Source organism: Vanellus vanellus, assembly GCF_965231255.1.
Source record: "Vanellus vanellus genome assembly, chromosome: 2".
NCBI classification, from domain to species: domain Eukaryota; kingdom Metazoa; phylum Chordata; class Aves; order Charadriiformes; family Charadriidae; genus Vanellus; species Vanellus vanellus.
Genome location: NC_138906.1, coordinates 4,080,812 through 4,098,527, shown reverse-complemented (window position 1 = coordinate 4,098,527; position 17,716 = coordinate 4,080,812). Strand labels below are relative to the sequence as shown.

General features: G+C 39.7%; 1 protein-coding gene across 1 annotated transcript; it reads right to left on the bottom strand.

Annotated features, from left to right (window-relative positions):
• Nucleotides 1–213: 213 nt before the first annotated feature.
• On the bottom strand, nt 214–15,806 carry SEC22C (SEC22 homolog C, vesicle trafficking protein). The gene is made up of 8 exons (XM_082479936.1): nt 15,722–15,806; nt 14,497–14,594; nt 13,183–13,392; nt 10,843–11,006; nt 7,981–8,163; nt 2,889–3,007; nt 2,211–2,276; nt 214–493 (listed from the first exon to the last, which is right to left on the bottom strand). The coding sequence occupies exons 3-8, from the start codon at nt 13,362–13,364 to the stop codon at nt 293–295; spliced, it is 915 nt and encodes a 304-aa protein (XP_082336062.1). The 5' UTR covers nt 13,365–13,392; nt 14,497–14,594; nt 15,722–15,806; the 3' UTR covers nt 214–292.
• Nucleotides 15,807–17,716: the final 1,910 nt, after the last annotated feature.

The window sequence follows — 17,716 nt, the reverse complement described above, 5'->3', positions numbered from 1 at the left end:
CTAGATGGTATTAGTCAAGGAGTAAAAGCCTGTTTATGGTAAGAACCTCCATCTGTTGATGACACCTGACAAGATCTACCATGCACAATTACCACATACCATGTTAAATACAGCCACATTCCTCACTGTATGTTTGACATGATTACAGTACCCTACTTTATTTCAAGTTGCTTTGAAATACCCTCCTTGTATTAACCATTGTCACGAATCTTTAAAAACACTCCAAGCTATTTTTGGCCAGTTGAATACAAAAAAAAGTTGTAAAAATAGAGTAGCGAACCCAAAGTTGTTTTCATACTCCACAATCAGGCTGTTTCTCCATAAGTTGCCTTGTCAGTATCTGATAAGACGAAAGAGATGCCACTCCTATATGAAAGGCTATTTGCCAGAGGTTCCGTAATCCATACAAGTAAATATTGCATAAACAAACAGAGAAAAAGAGTACAAACGTCTTCACCTTCCTTGCCGAGCTGTAGAAGAGGTACAAGTAACACTACAAAAGGAGCAGAGAGAGACAGTGTTAGCATTAAACCACAAACATATAGACAAAGGACATAGCTGGGAACTGCTGGCCTAACCACGTCACTTGGATGTGGCTGCCACTGAAGTGATCACTAAGAAGCTCAAAGCTCCCCTTCAACTCCTACGTTGAAAGGCTCTCCAAGAACAGCCAGAGAAGTGGCCTCAACGCAGCACAGCCGACGTCCCTCCTGCCTCTCTGAGACTTGATTACAAGGAGTCCGAAAGCTGAGCCAGCTTTCGAAAACCACTGATGATTTTTGCAAGACAAAGGTTCAGAAGGAGGAAAAGAGCAAACCCAAATCTGCTTCTGCTGTATTGGATCTTGGGACAAGTAAAGGGCTTCATTCTCTAGACTCGACTTGGTGGAAAGACCATCATTTCTGTTAACAGGTTTAGCTGGGGCTTGGGGTTCTTTTTCTTTTTAAATTCAAGAACAGGTGGAACCCATTTGCTAAGCATGTGTGAAAAGCAACAACCCTTACAGGGGAAAACTAAAAACTCAAGTGCTGGCAGAAGAGTTACTTATTTAACTCAGGCAGTAACAGATCATGCTTTCTCACTTAAGGTCACAGTTTCCAACTGTGCTGATGACACAAGCAGAGATAAGCATGTAGAAAGCACTTCACATCAGAGCTCAATTTACGCACAGACATTTTGTGACGATGACTGCTATAGATCAAAAGGATAAGAGAGAACTCTCCTTTATTTAGCTTCTCTAGCTTCAGGTACCAACTGGAAAAAAGCAGGTCAGAGCCCTTCTTTGTGAAAAATTACTTGCACAAAGTATTTAGACCCAAATTAATATCTCCATCATAAAGCTCTGCGGTGAGCAGAGGTGTAAGAGGGCTGAAAGACACTAAACTGTATCTAATATGATACCATAAACAGCCTCTCTGCAAGTTTAAAATACCACAGATGTATAGAAGTCTTCAGACAGTGGTCCCCAAACCATTAGCCAAATGCAACAGTACTAAGCAATGAATACACTGTAAGCATTATGTTATTCCTTCTGTCAACTAGAAACCCAACTACAGCAGCTTCCTGCCGTGACAGACTAAAAAAACGAAGATTTTGCAAAGAACATATTGACCTCAAGTTAAAGGTTATGGACCACTGGTTTAGGCATTGAAGGAACCTCTCGAGAAGAACCAATTTGAAGCATGTAGTATTTTCCTCATTCAAACTCTTCTGCATAAGGATGTCAGAGAAAATAATCCATTAGAAAAAAAAATTAAAATCTAAGGAAGTCAGGAACTACTTTTGTCTCGAGAATTAAAAGTAATTTTTAATGTAAATTAGAACATTTTCAATAATGTTGCTATGCTATATTTGCTTAGTCTTTCAAGATAGGCTACAAAAGCCCATCACTAAGTCTGCCATTGTCAGAAACACATCGTGTCTACACCTTTGGGAAACAAACCAACTTTGGGCTAGCACTTATTTATCACACTCAGCCCCATTTGGCACGTCAAAACATGAAAGCACTGCAAAAGCTTGCAACTGCCATTTGCCATGGGTCAAATTGTGCCTTTAACTGTATTCATGCCACTTCACTGGAATACCTCAGTGGAATCACGTAGGTAGGATACCAAAAACCACACTGTTTTTCCGCTTAGTTGAAAATTATTTTGTCTTGTGCATTATAATATAAAAACAATCAGAAAGAGTTTTATTTACAGTTAACATACCTGAAAAACACACGCTAGAAAAGGTAGAAAAAAAGCTATCACGTTGCCAAATCCTTCATGGTCCTCCTGTTTGGATTAAAAGAAGTGACAAACAACTACGTCAGCTACAGTTTTTAGCAAGTGCTACTTGATATTTTAGAACACTATATTTCATCAAGTAACTCTTACCCTAGTTTATGTTGACTGACTGTAACAGTGTTAAACACTGAGATCAATATCATTGAACAAGATACCATGAACGGAGGCTTATGCCTGCATATTCCTGCTAAATAAAACTGTGCCACCATACAATCAGGACACTTTTTTTTTTTTCCTTTTTAAAAAGTTGTTTACAGTTTCACACTCGTTTAAAAAAATTTACACAAAAGTATCAAAGTATCTAGAACAAAATACAAGGGGGGAAGGGAGGGGGGGAATCCAGCCAGCCTGGCAAGACTGAATATTTCTCCAAATTTTAATCTCACTAGAAAAGAACAAAACATGACGTGCTGTGATCTACAACAAAACACATGAGGTCTAGCAGGTGAGCAATCAACTGCACATTCCCTGGACAAACAAAACATTTCTTGTGGAAAGGTGTATGCTCTACCGAGAAGCAGAACAGTCACCCTTAATCTGGTTACCCAAATAACTCCATCCCTTTGACTCAATTGCAGGCTTCAATTCAATCAGGGTTACCTGAAATGAATACTCCGCTAGGTGAACTCCTCGAATGAGATTCAAAGCTCCACACATGATGTTCAGAACAAGCGACAGAATCCCCAGGGGAGTCACACGCTGCATTCTGTACGTAGGGACTTAAAAAGAGACAGACATTCGTGAAAGTTAGCACTATTCCTTTGAATGTTTTAACTTGAAACAACTCATATCAGCTTATGCAGGTTTTAAACATTTTCAAAACATTTCATGCTTTCTCCAGAGAAGACCAATTATGAATAGAAAAAACTTCTTTTTGTTGCATTACACTGTTCGGTTCTTCAGATATCTAGAAATCAGCAGGAACTCTGGAGTATTTTCTTAAACTGATCGAGCAATAGATTTTTTTTCTTGAGCTATTTGGTGTTTGTGTCTTCTGTTATGGTGCGCGTAGATATTTTTCAGCTGTTTATTACAACAGATTAGTTCTTCACAGGTCAGTAGAAAAGTTAGGGGGTTTAAGCACCCAAAGGTCTGGGAAAGAGCTTAGATTTCTGACAGCCATAAAAGCAAGACAGCGATTCACCTCTCCCTCAACTGTAATTACATATTTCTTCCCACTGACAGTTTGAGGGCTCAGTCTGATATACAGCAATTTAGCGTCACCTGCGTAGTTTCCATACAGCATTCGGTGCCCTAATCAAGCAGTAGCCAGAATACAACTGCAGGAGCCAAGGACTTTGATGCTCTGCTGCTAGAATAGTTGTTGTAGGAGTTGTCAAGATGATACTACCCAGTCACAGTGGGGAAACATCTGTCACAGAACTGCTGCTCCTACCTCTGGGGCTCTCAGACTGACAAAACATGGTCAAAACTGGGGCCCAGGAATTAAAATGAATGCTATAGTTTTGGGACTTGAGCCACATTTTACAGTGCATCACAATTCCCTTTCTCCCAACCTGCCCACATTTCACAGGTAGCGAATTACCTGTCCCCTCGCTTTCTCAACTTCTCCACTACTCCTACTCAACATCCACACCCCCAAATACCATTTCTTCAGGATGATTTAATTGATACACAACTAATTAAGGTCAAAGCAATTATAATAAATGTGTCTTTAACTTTGGAATCTGCCGCTTCTAATTCAAGGGTTTGGTTGTCCAAAATCACACCTATTTTCTTCCCCTAGCTATACTAGCTAGCCCCACAACAGGTACCACACCTAGACACTCACCTACATTTCATCCCTGCCCCTGGATTGACTGTATGTTGACAGGAGATGTTATGTAGTAGTATGTTACGTTGACAGTAGAACACTGTCAGCATAACAATAAGAAGGGTAATTTGCAGCTCAGATACCAAATCCAGATCCTCTCCTGCACCAACACCCATAAGATACAGGAGAAAACGAATGAGCCCTCAAGAAGTCTCCTCAGCTCTCAAGACCTTCTGCCTCCTGTCCAGATGTAGCCAGCTCCTGACTACTGTAGATAAACTAAGCAACACAGCAGACATCATCTCTGGCTTCATGTCAGTGACAGATGAAACACCGTAACAGCTTAAATATTGCAGTACTGCATGGTTTAAGATAGGAAAACACTTGTGTTTTCTTCAAGAGAGATTTAGATAGATGGATATAAAAAAAGTTTGGTGCCAAATTAATATAGAGATATAAAGTATCTTTCATAAGTGTCTGTGTAATTGATTTGCCTGGCATGCATTCATACATCCATAATTTAATCTCCAAAGCGGTTGCAAAAGGAACTGTATTCATTCCCTTTGATATATGTCACATTATGTAGCCATTACTGTATACTGTCGTCATACACATGTTCATGTAAATAAATGGGGCAAGTAACCCTACCATTCAAAGGCAATTTTGCTTTTTTGCTATGCAGTGAAATTAAGGTCCAAACAGCACACTGAACAGAAGCTGTACTACCACATTTGTTGATTCACTGACCTGAGTATTCAGCTTCCTATTATTTTTGATAAATTAAATAATGTTCAGCTATGTATTTCTCCCTCATGGAAATTTCCTAATAAAGATTACTGTTTCTTCTTGCTTGAAGGTTTACTTCAGAAGCACACAGTGTCTCCCAAACAAAGAAAAAGAACAAGTGTCATTCATTGTACAGAATCTTGCAAACTCTACATGTCAAGAATTTCCAGTCCCCAGGGAATAACAGTGCAAGTCTCAATATACTGCTTCAGCAGGTATGGAATATTATGTCAAAGTTACATTCTTTTTGTCCAGTAGGATAAAAAGAACTGCTAGGACAGATGCAGGGGAGATTGCAATATCCAGTTGCTCAGAGCTCAGTCTGTGAAAACTGATCTTTAAATTATTTGCTGTGGAGCAAATTCTGCTATAATTATTTCTGCTATATCATTCTGAGGTTTAATTCCCAAACTGAAATTGCACAGAACAAGTCAGACAGGTACCACCAGGAAAAAATTATTACACTTCCTTGTGTGAATTCAATTGTATTTTTCTAAACAGAATTTCATACTAGAACTTCTTATTGCATTAAATAAGGGAACAAGGGAGTACAAGCACTCTCAGTCCAAGACCGTAAAACTTTCCACAAACACAATTAAATTGGGATTCAAACTGATTCGACACTTCAAGTAGAAAAGTTGTGCACTTCAGAATACAAGAACCATACAGAAGATGTTCTGGGCACTGTGGATTATCTAGCACCCAGGAAAAATGCATCTCCAGGTTTGAACATGTACAGAACAATCCTGTGAAAACACCCTTACACAATGAAGAAATTGAAACTTCCGCCTATAAAAGACTTTCTGAGCAGAGGCCTCTGGCTATTTAACTGGAGACTGACGCAAATGCCCGTACCACACTCCATTCTGTCTCTTCAAGGCGTAGCACAGCGAGGGTTTGACAATGAGTCACATACTCAAAGCTCCAGAGAAAGACAGCGCAAGGGGTGAAAAATGAAACCAGATTCAAACATTTTAAAATAAAATATGAGCACACAAAAGACAGATGTGAGACATCTTCAAAAAACACCTTAAAAAGGGCTCTGGGAAGGATTCCCTGTGTGCCTACAAAAGACTAGGAACGTTCATCAGGGGGAGCACAATGCTGCATAATTTAACAGCATGCTTACGAGACGAATAGCACAAGTTGTTCTTCTACTTCATAGAGCCAGTTCTGATGTGAAAACTCTTCCTCTTCACAGAAAGCTACTTACACTTCACATTTCTTCTGTATACACACCCCACTGTCCTCCGGAACTTTGAGAGCTGTGTGTGTATCGAGACACAAGGTGAACCTTTTGCAACAACAGCTGAGGTTGTGTAGGTGTTGATCAAGCATACAATGCAGGTGTCTTTCTAGCAAGAACTGGGTTGAGTTAATGAAGGAACGAACAAACAGAAGAAATAATAAAAAAAAAATTTAAAAAAGGGGGGAAAAAAGCTCTTGTTCCTGTATATACTAACAAGGACAAAACTGCCCTGACTTTTCAGACGCCTTCTCCTTTCACACTAAAATGAAAAGCCAGGGGATGTGATCACACAGCTCAAATGAAGACAGGAACCAGCTACAACCACATAAGGAGACTGATGTTTAGATCAATCCATTGATTGATCTATCTTCACTATAGAATGTAGACACAATTAAATTCCGCTCTCCTGCAACACTAACACTTCAACATATGCTCAAGAAGTCTGCTGCATAGTAGAGCCATAATATCAGTAACATTAATATGGGAACAATCGCTATGCACACAGCTAAATTTAGAGCAGCAAAGTCGGATTCAGCTGGTAGACAATGATGAGAGGAACGAGACACAAGCCAGGAAAGCTGACTCCAGCTGAGGGAAACAGATGATCATAAACACGATCCTTAAAATAAAGGCAGAGCAATCTGTAAGAGCATTTGGGTTAGACCAGAGAGAACAGCCAGAAATACAAAGCCAGATGGAAAGTAAAAGAAAGCAATTAAGAATAGGGAGGAACTGAAAATGCATTTCTGATCTGTGGACACAAACCAGCTTGCAAATGTTTACTGGCACTGAAACTGTTCACACTAGTGCAAAGAATTTCTAATCCCTGTCACATCATGAAAATATTTAACCTTCAAGAACAGCTCTGAGGAGCACTCACAAATCTGACTGGCAAATAAAATGTTTTCAATTCTACTTTTTCTTCCTCGTGGCCACTGCCCATCTATATTTTAACATAAAATACCTATGTCACATTAGATTCCAGGTCATCTATCAGAAACAATAAGATTGAGCAACTGGAACTTCATTTTATTAGTGTTTCATAAGACAAGAACAACAACAACAAAAAAAAAAGAGGAAATACAAGCTCATGACAGTCCAGCTGCATTTAAACCGCCATGTTAACAGGATTAAAAGCATTTCATTCCGTAGAGGAAGTAGGCAGGACTTTGACTATGCAACCAAAACACAAATAAAAAGATACCAATTTTACAATAAGTAAGCAGAGGTTAGTACTTCTAGAAGCAGGCAAAATGTCAGCATTGATTACAAAAAGACCTGTAGTTAAGCCTCTATGGGTTGTTTATACAGACACACATATCCTCTTCCAGAATTTTAGTCCAATGCATTACATTTTAAAGAATAAGGAAAAAGCAAAGAGGGAAGAAGAACCCAAGATGGACAGTCTGGGAATGAGTTTTACCCTCAGCTCATATTCTTCTCATCTTTTCTTTCCTCAAGGCTGAAGCAACTCATTGAGACTGTAATTACGTATCTTCTATTAGAGCTTGCAACAAGCAATGAATTAGTGGAGCTTCTTTTGTTATAGAAAATTTAACAAACAACTACTTCAAAAGTGGGAGAATTAATTTAACATGAAAAATGCCAAGTCCAGTTCAATCAATTGTCCATATAGAGCAGCTGACCTAAGGCTGGAAAAAAGACACCACCCTGAGTCTTTAGAGGCTCTAAAGAATACCTGCTATAATCTAAAGACCATACATTGTTTACTATGGCAGAGAGGCAGTCTTTTTTCTTGGATTTTATACATGTTATATATATTTCTCAGTGCAAAAGGAACCACTGCTGTTACATGATTTTTCTGTGGTTTGCAAAGTTAGGTTCAGGAAGTCTACTGTCACCTGCGCGTAGTAGTAACTTACCAACCTCCACATGAACGCCTGCGTGCCCACCATTAGTCATCCCGTTCATCAGCTCTGTATCCTCCAGTTTCAGCTGAACCGGGGGCCGGAACTTCAGCTCCTCCTCAATCTTCTCCCAGTTGGCCTTCATTTGAGAGCGACTTGTGCAGTTAAAATGGCATTTCACTTTCTGAATAACGTTATCTGAAACAATATAAAAAACGTGCTGCAATTAGCTCTGCAAAAGTTAAGTGCTTAAAGTAATTATTAATCAAATCATGGCATTCTTTTTTGATTGTTTTTCACATCTTCCTTCATTTCTTTTCTTATTAGTTTCAGGTATAAAATTCCACCGCTGATTAGGGAACAGAAATACCTCTCCTTGTATTTTGTATCACACCCACTCCCTTCTGAATAAATCTCAACATCCTGCCTGCCAGTGGACCGAAAACAAGCTTTCATATTGCAGGGTAGATGCAACACATATCTTAAACTACCCATGCACTACCATGGGAAGCAGTTCCACATTGTGTTTTAACAATGTCAAGGATTAGGTTTTCTCCAGCCTAGAGGTAAATTAATTCAACCCGTATTTGAGTCATGAAGCAACTCTTGACTGGCAGAGGCAATACCAGAGTGATTCCACCAACGTCCAAGCCACAGGTCTATATACAGATCACCCCGCTTCATCTCTCATGCTTTAAATTTAATACCATTTGCAAGCAAACCCCTTTCCACAAACGTGGCTGCTGGTTTGACAGGAGTCATGCTTCGACTAAGTAGAGAATTTGTTCAAGTACGAATTGCTCACACCTCCAGAGCTGAAGTACCTCACTGGGGATAGTGCTACTTGCTGCTTAATTGTGTAAAGATATTGGCAAATTCAGCTATTTCAAATGCTTAGGGAATGCAGAAACATTTATGTTGCTAAGATATCCTAGAAGTAAAATCCATATCCTTAAGATACTGTAATGCTAGAAGACTTGCATAGGTTGACCACAGCTACTACTAGATATGATACATATGTAATAGCTTAAGCATGAGTTTTGAGACCTGTATTTTACCTTAAGTCAGCCTGCTTAAGTCAGCCTTCAGTCACGCCATCCAGAGGGACCTGGACAGGCTGCAGAGGTGGGCCCAAGCCAACCTCATGCAGTTCAACAAGGCCAAGTGCAAGGTCTTACATCTGGGTCGGGGCAATCCGAAGCACAAATACAGGCTCGGCGGGGAATGGCTGGAGAGCAGCCCTGAGGAGAAGGACCTGGGGATGCTGACTGACGAGAAGCTCAACATGAGCCAACAATGTGCAATGGCAGCCCTGAAGGCCAACCGTATCCTGGGCTGCATCAGAAGTGTGGCCAGCAGGTCAAAGGAGGTGATTCTGCCCCTCTACTCTCGTACTCACTCTCATGAGACCCCATCTGGAGTACTGCATCCAGCTCTGGAGTCCTCAACATAAGAAGGACATGGACCTGCTGGAGCATGTCCAGAGGAGAGCCACGAGGATGATCCGAGGGCTGGAGCACCTCTCCTATGAGGAAAGGCTGAAAGAGTTGGGGCTGTTCAGCAGAAGAAAAGGCTCTGGGGAGACCTTATTGCGGCCTTCCAATACCTAAAGGGCCTACAGGAGAGCTGGGGAAGGACTTCTTACTAGGGCATCTAGTGATAGGATGAGGGGGGATGGCTTCAAACTAGAAGAGGGCAGGTTTAGATTAAACATTAGGAAGAAGTTTTTCACTTTGAGGGTGGTGAGGCACTGGAACAGGTTGCCCAGAGAGGTTGCTGAGGCCCCATCCCTGGAGGTGTTCAAGGCCAGGCTGGACATGGCCTTGGGCAACCTGGTCTGGTGGGAGGTGTCCCTGCCTATGGCATGGGGGTGGGAAATCGATGATCTTCAAGGTCCTTTCCAACCTAAGCCATTCTATGATTCTATGCTTTAATTATCTGTAACTACCAGGCAAAAGGCTAAAATCTTATGCATCAAGCGCATCTTAGATCCAAACGCAGGAAAAAAAAAACAACTACAAAACCAAACACCGGCATAGCAACATTAGGTAGACTTAGTAACAAAACACAGTAGGATATTAAAAATGAGGCTTAAAAATGCATTTTTTTTCTTTAAAAAGAGCATTATGCAATTAAAAGAGGCTAGAAATTCCCAAATTCCTATTCAAGTCAGGAGTAATTTGGATCTCAGCATAAAATTGTATCATGCCTGGAACGTGCCCTGCAAGGAATTCGCCCAAAATACAACATGGCTGTATAACATGCTTCCTTGTGGATTTCTCAGTCTTTTAAGCATGAACTTGACACTATTATCAAAATCTGGATAGAAGTGTGCTAACTCACTGCAATACCTTATCTTTTCCCAGAATAGAGTTTCTCACTGCAAGGGAACTGTGTTTTTCAAAGGTGTGAGGTTCAGTAAAGCAGCTGCTACTTGGCAAAAAAAGCATTTATATCAGGTTAAAAAAGAAGCACTACACATGATTATGAAGTATTATATGAATCTAAGTCATGCCAGAAGTAAAGCTGCCCATAATAATTATTCTGTCTTCCTTCTTTCCCGTACCTATCTGTCTCCCCTTGTCAGATTTTTTTTTAATTAAGATAGAAAATGTTTGAAAGGTGGATTTCTTTTTCTTCTCTGCTTGTTTATTAACCACCACAGCATTTTGTTCATCTAATACAGGGGCGCTCAGGAACTGTGGAACCAATAATCTGATTTTTCAATGCAGTTACAAGATCTCCCCCTCCTCCCACATGTGCATGTGAAGGCAGACACACAGATTCATTTTTACGGTCAGGCTTTGGCCAAGAGACATTGTTTAACATCATAAAAGTAGCAAAGAATTCTTACAATTATAGAACAAAGTTACAAACCAAATTCAAGAAAAGCATACGGTCTGGAAGCTAAACTGACGCTTGTTGTATTGTAGGAAGCAGCAAATTCCCACTGAAGCTCTTCCAGGAAGCAAAACGCCATGATGGTTGAGTAATTGCTGGAACAGATTGCCATGCAGGCAATATCCCCAGAAGAAAGAAAACTGAAATAGAAAAAAAAAAAAAAAGTAACATCAACATAAAAAGGTAAGAGAGTCATGCTGAAAAGGAGAAGTGCACTGTACTTTCTGTCAAAACAAAATGCACAGACTCCACTGAAAGAGCAGACTGCAAAAAATGTATTGTTCGCACTGCTGTAATAGTCCTGCAGCCCCTGTAGCTCTAACGCTTGTTCTTAACTCATGGAGTATGCCTTAGCATACTAAAGATCACAACACAGACTTTATGAAATTGCTACATCAGTAAAAATTGAGCATGTTATTTTCCCTGGCTGACTTTAAATCATGTTACTAAGAAAAGAGATGGCCAGAAAACATCACAGGCAAGAAGATTTTGAAAGAAAGCACAGTGGCTTTCCACAAACAAAAGTAAAAACAAGCAAGTTTGTGCGCAGGAAGCAAGCAGATGTTTTCCTTGCTCCCCTCGAATATGACAACTTCATATTAACAGCAAGAGATATTTGTTAAATTGCACAAACCTAGATATTCAAACACTGTTACTGCTAAGTCATCTGTAACAAAGATGAATTCGTATCAGAAACGGCACAATAAAAACTCTACTCCAAAAGGGTCCCTCTAACACTGAAGCCGTATTTATGCAGAAGTTTCCACTTACAGATGGCGCAAAAACCTTGTAGGAAACTTAATAGGGGATTCATCTGACCAAAATGTAGGCGTGTACTTAAGGCTGAAGTAAGTCACTCTCGACTAGGCTTTATTAAAGAAGATGGGAGTCAGGGCACCCAGTTCAGACGTCAGCACTTCCACAATCCCCACCATAATTACAGATTTGTAATTATCTCTGAAAGACAACTGAGGAAATCTTCCCTTATAGGTTAGCCATTTGTTAGCAATATTTCAGTATAAAACCAAATTTTGAAGACGAATAATTATTCTCTCTCTGTATTTTCTCTCTTTTCTACTATTTATATATTTCACCCCTCTCATAGAGAAATACTTGTGGTTTCTATTTTATCGCATTTTTCTTTATTCATTGTACTATGTACTTGGGATTTATGGTTTTGATTAGCTCCATCACAGCCTAGTTACACTGGGTATGTCCCCTAAATTCCTTTCATCCCCAGCTCACAGCTGAGGATCAACACGATGCCTGCATAAAACTGCCTTTCCCAGTTGTCAATAATTTATAGCCTTTTTGCCACGGAACTGTTTGCACTCTTCTCATTTCAGAGCCAGATGCAGAGCTACTTCTGTAGCGACTACAGAAGATTAAAAGCAACAGAACATGTTAGCATTAAAGGGCACAAGTTCACTTTGAGGGAAAAGGAATTAAAATGCTAATCTCTGCTTTTCCAATTGATTCCATGTAAGTTCATGTATCTTCCTTCTCCAATCACTCCCCCAAAAAGGGATACTTAGTTTTAGCTCAGGGTCATTTTAAAGTTTTCTTACATTTGCTAACCAGAAATGCAATCACAAGCTAAAACTCATTTTTAGAACTGAATTAAAATCAATAGTAAATGAAAATTCTCATCTCTGAATGAAACCTTAAAATGAAGACTAGCAGATCATTCTATGATAAATAAAAGCAAAGATTTATAATTTCTCCATACTGGCTATTGTCAGTATGTATCAGGCCTCCTCAAAACATACACACCAGCCAGGGCTTGTAGAGACTTGAACCCTGCTGGTATTCAGAAAGTGGAGTGGGCAGCACGGAGGAACGAGTCAGCACAGTTCTGTGCAAACCAGAAACAGAACTGTAGGGGTTTGAAAGAAGGCATCAGAAAGACCTGACAGTCACTGAAGAAAAGGGTTTGGGGTTTAGACTAAACTAAGTAATTCCTAGGCACTAGAATGCCATCTTAGAAGGTATTTGTAGAAGTCCAAGATACTCCAATTGCTACTAGTAACAAGAACCGCCCATCCAGAAGAAAGCATTTGCTACAAAACCAACAACTAAAATAAGCAATTCTTAACATCGGCTTACTAAACTGAGTAGGAGTTGTGTGGCTGTGGTGCTGAGAAATAAGGTTTTAAAATACTTCTCGAAGGTTACAACCTAGATATCCATGGCAGGATTTGAGATTGGAGTGAGGCACCATAGAATATACCCAACCCTTAAAGTTCAACTAATCCCCAGGACAACCATTTTGAAAATTAAAGTAGAAAAAACAAACAAACAAAAGCAGGGACTTACTGAATGCTAAGGTCACGTCCTTTTGCCGTGCCTCGACTTGGATACTGCGCCAGAATTGAGGATAATGCCTTTAATCTCTTTCTGCATTCCAGAAAGTCCTGGTTGAAATGAAAATCTGTGGAGGCTGAGAGGGGAAGTCCATCCCTCACCCGCACCACACAGGCAAAGAAGATCATGGACATTCTCCACTGGAGTACTCATGAGGACAACCTGAAAATGAAATATTAAATTAGATTAACGGCATGTTAATGGATGCGATATTAGTTACTTACAATTCAATATGCTAGCCAGAAATAGAATCATAGAATTGATGAGGCTGGAAGGGACCTTTAAGATCATCAAGTCCAACCATTAACCTACCCTGACAAAACCACTTCTAAACCACGTCCCCAAGTACCATATCTACCCTTTTTTAAACACCTCCAGGGATGGTGAGGTGTAAGTCCCTAATAAGTAAGACCCCAATAAGTCAGGTTAAGAGTTTATTCACTGCTGCTGCTGAACAGTACCTCTTACAACACCACTGTCATTGACAGGCAATCAAACTGTTCTCTAAGGTCACAGCTATATCTATTTTTGCCTCTCTCAAACAAAAACTGAGGCAGGGAATTTAACAGGGGAATTATCTACCTGAAAAATATCACTATGTGCCCTCCTTCTGCTTTACCTCAGGCATCAGAAATGCCAAGTAAAGTTCTTTAAGATATTCACAGAAACTGGCTACCTCCCACTGAAACACTGCATCTTCACTAGTTTTGCAAATATCATAGAATCACAGAATATTTTGCGTTGCAGGGGACCTTAAAGATCATCTAGTTCCAAACCCCCCTGCCCTGGGGAGGGACACCTCCTACCAGCCCAGGTTGCTCCAAGCACTGTCCAACCTGGCCCTGAACACCTCCAGGGATGGGGCAGCCACAGCTTCTCTGAGAAACCTGGGCCAGTGCCTCACCACCCTCACAGTAAAGAATGTCTTCCTGATATCTCATCTAAGCCTCCCCTCTTTCAGCTTAAAACTGTTACCCCTCGTCTTATCTCTACGCTCCCTGATAGAGTCCCTCCCCATCTTTCCTGTAGGCCCCCTTTAAGTACTGGATATACAAACAACAACAAACAACAAATAGTTGCATTAGTGTTGCAGTTATCTGATTTTCTAGTATAACACACAAATACAAAAAAATTTTAGACTACAGCCCGGCAGGCTCTTTTTACAAAATCAACTAGGACTAGATATAGAATAAAAGTTGCCCTTTCTTGACTTATTACTCTTTAAGAGGTCACAATCTCCCATGAAAAGTTATTATTGGGATTTACCTGGTACATTCAGAACACACAAGAGATCTGTCCTTCAGACATACCATGAGTATTCAGTGCAAGATGTTAGAAGACTAACACAGCAGCTCACACAACCTCTGAAAGATAACCATAAAGAACATTTCAGAAAACTAACTAATGACCTGTGTGTAGATACATATTTGCAATGTAAGGTCTCCCATACAGTGGGTAAACATATTCTCAAAAGTATTTTGCCTAAAGGAAAACAAACAACTAATTTTCTTATCCACTATATCGATTCCCAGATGCATTCAAAGACACTATGAAATGATATGCAAAATATTTCTGATGCCCCAATCACTGTTTTTGTTATCCCAGCTTCATGTAAAAGAGCAACTCAAATCAATAGACTTTAAGTGATTATCACAAACAAGGAAAAACAAAAAAGAAAAAAAAAAAGGCATTTACTCTGTTTCAGGCAAGCTACATAAATGAATCGTTAGGAAAAAAAAAATAACACTGTGAACTCAAACTTTTGATAGAGGGAATGACTGCTTTAAACAGCCGTGTATCAAACAACTCTTTATGATGCTCAAAGTTTCTTTGAAACATGTGGCTCATCGTCAAGTGTTTTTTCTGTCTAAGAAGGTAAGATAGCAAAGCCTCTTCTAGTTCAGGCATTCATAAACCCACTTGCCTGTACAGCTGCTCTAATGTCTAATACCAGTTGAGTTCTTACTGTGAGCAGCATTAGTAGAGTCTCGTCTCTGCTCCACAATAATCATTTCCTCATAACTTGTAAGAACTCTCCCTTTGTCAAAGGTGGTTGCAATTTGGCAGCATGTTAAAGCAACTAACAATTGTCAGAGGAATTGACAGAAAGCATAATTGCACATAATTTGTTTCCTTAGAAAAGGAAATTAAAACTACAGAAGATTACACATCACTTGAAAAGTGTTACTTTCAACTTTTAAAATGGAGACTAAAGAAGAATTAGATGTTAATTTTTTTCACTATCCCTCTCTCAGTTCTTCTCCAGTAGTCATTTGAGTTGTAAAATGAAACTAAGCTCACTAATTTCATTTCAGCATCAAAAAGATTTTCAACAATAATCAAGATTATTACACATCAACTTGAAACATCACATCAATCTTCAATGTGTTATGCTAGTGGCCATGAAAGAAACAGTGCAGAAAGCTGCTTAAACTTTAACATAAAAGTGAAATGAAAACTACAAAGAAAATTACCAAGCCAGAAATATTACCTTCAACACAGTCAACTTTCACGTACAGTTGCTCAGAACAGCACGGTTTTATGGTCAATGGTCAGTAATGCTGATGAAGTATAACTCCAAAACATCCCACTTCACAAACACCACAGAGGCATTGAACATTCTCATTTATCTTTCAGAAATAGCCATAAGATGACCAGGAAAATGGAAAGGCACCGAACTTAAAAATCAAAGACATTTTCTAAAATGTGTCTACCCTATGAAATTATTCAACTCACTATGCTGCTAAAATAAAGATTAGGAAAAAAAAAAATATATATAACATCACTAGGGATAACGTCACCAACTGCACATATAAAGGTATACAACTTTCCAAGACACACAAACTGTCATGCTTCAAGGCGTAAGGCTTTCCCTAAATATGAGCTGCCCACTAGAGGGATTCTCTGTTCTCCTGTGAAAGATCTGGTATCAGTCACCATCAGGCAGACTTCCAAATTAAATGCCAGACTTCACCTGAGAAGTCGATGCTCCTTCCTTGAAGAATATACCTGCTCTAACGTACTATCAGACTATCATTGCTGTATTCATCCAAAATGCTTGATTTTTATTTTTTTTTTAAATCTACCTGCCTGTGAATTTTCAATTTTGCTGCTTAAGGAAATGAGGTTTACACAACCAAGCTGTAAGTGTTAAGTGGGATAGATATCTTACACGCTTTTTGGTTTTGTGAAAATAGGTAAATGTGTACATCCCCAACAGAGGGAAAGGCTCATGCAGTGACTCAAATTCTCACAGAGAGCAGGTGAGCGCAACCTCAGGGCAAAACAACTAGAAATATGTTCACTGGTTCAGCTTCTTACAGAGTTCCCACTTACACAGTCTAAAGGAAGATTTGCATAGGTAACACCCTACTCCCCGAAAGAGCAAAAAGGTGTGAGATTTGAGAACAGTACCTGTAAAGACTTCTGAGGGATTAAAAAAAAAAAAAAAAAACCACACAAGTATTTGGTAATTCAGGGGTTTATTTGAAACATAGCACAGGCTTAGCTAAAAGAGGTGAGAGCCAACATCACCTCAGGGAAGAGGGCAAAGCCTAAAAATAAATACATGCAACTAGTTTTTCTGTCTTCTATGTAACTCCTACCACCAACGACCTATCGCTCAGACTCATCTAGCCCTCTCCTTTCCTTTCCCACATTCCCCAGCCCACCTACTCTGGCACTGCACCTCAATGAAGCTTTGGGTTTTCTTTTTCCTTTTTCACAACCTCTCGTCACTTGCACATTGGAAGGTGTTCTGTGCCTGTGGCAAATAACAGTTAATACGCCACCTCCCTCGACAGTTTAATTACTTGCAAGCCAATTTTGCCACGTCACCTGTAACGAACACATACTGTCACAACCGACTGGACTGATCAAGGTTTGCACATAACAAGTGAATTTATGATCTTACTATTTCAGATTGACCTACCCTTTCCCCCTCCAGTCTCCTTCTATTTGCATATGATTAGCAGCCCAAAGTATCTGCAATGGACTTTACGTGGCAGGCCTTTGAACTCAGGTCCCGAACTTTGACAATGCACTTGTGTCTTATGATTAAGCAGATATCAAATCTTGCCATATTCAGAATTAATAACATGTCAGCCCAGCTATTCTACTGGCACAAAGCAGGCAAAACCTTGAGAAATACTTTAGGCATTTGTTTCAGAAGAACAAGTTATAATTTATGACTGAACTAAACAAAGCTTGTTTTTTCGTTATTTGAAGCACCTGTACATCTAACAACACTTCAGAAGAAAACTGTTCAGCGTAAGACTCACACAAACAGTACATATTTACCAGTCTTAGAGCAAACAAGACTCTTCAGGGTATTCCCACAGTAGGCATCTAAGCAGCTATCTGAAGAGCAGTTCCTCCATCCCTTGCTCCCTAAGCAGCAGCCAACTCTCTCCAGTAACTACACAGGGATTATTAAGGCAGCCTTAATCAGACCTCTTACACTTTACTACACTGTTATGCAAGCTCC

Bases quoted from the DNA above. Each gene is read 5' to 3' on its own strand.
- SEC22C (XM_082479936.1), bottom strand. From the start codon at position 13,364: ATGTCCATGATCTTCTTTGCCTGTGTGGTGCGGGTGAGGGATGGACTT. The intron at 8,164-10,842 runs GTTTGTAACTTT...ATATTGTTTCAG, and splicing joins GTATGCTTTTCTTGAATTTG to ATAACGTTATTCAGAAAGTG. The intron at 494-2,210 runs GTATGTTAACTG...CTCCTTTTGTAG, and splicing joins TTCTAGCGTGTGTTTTTCAG to TGTTACTTGTACCTCTTCTA.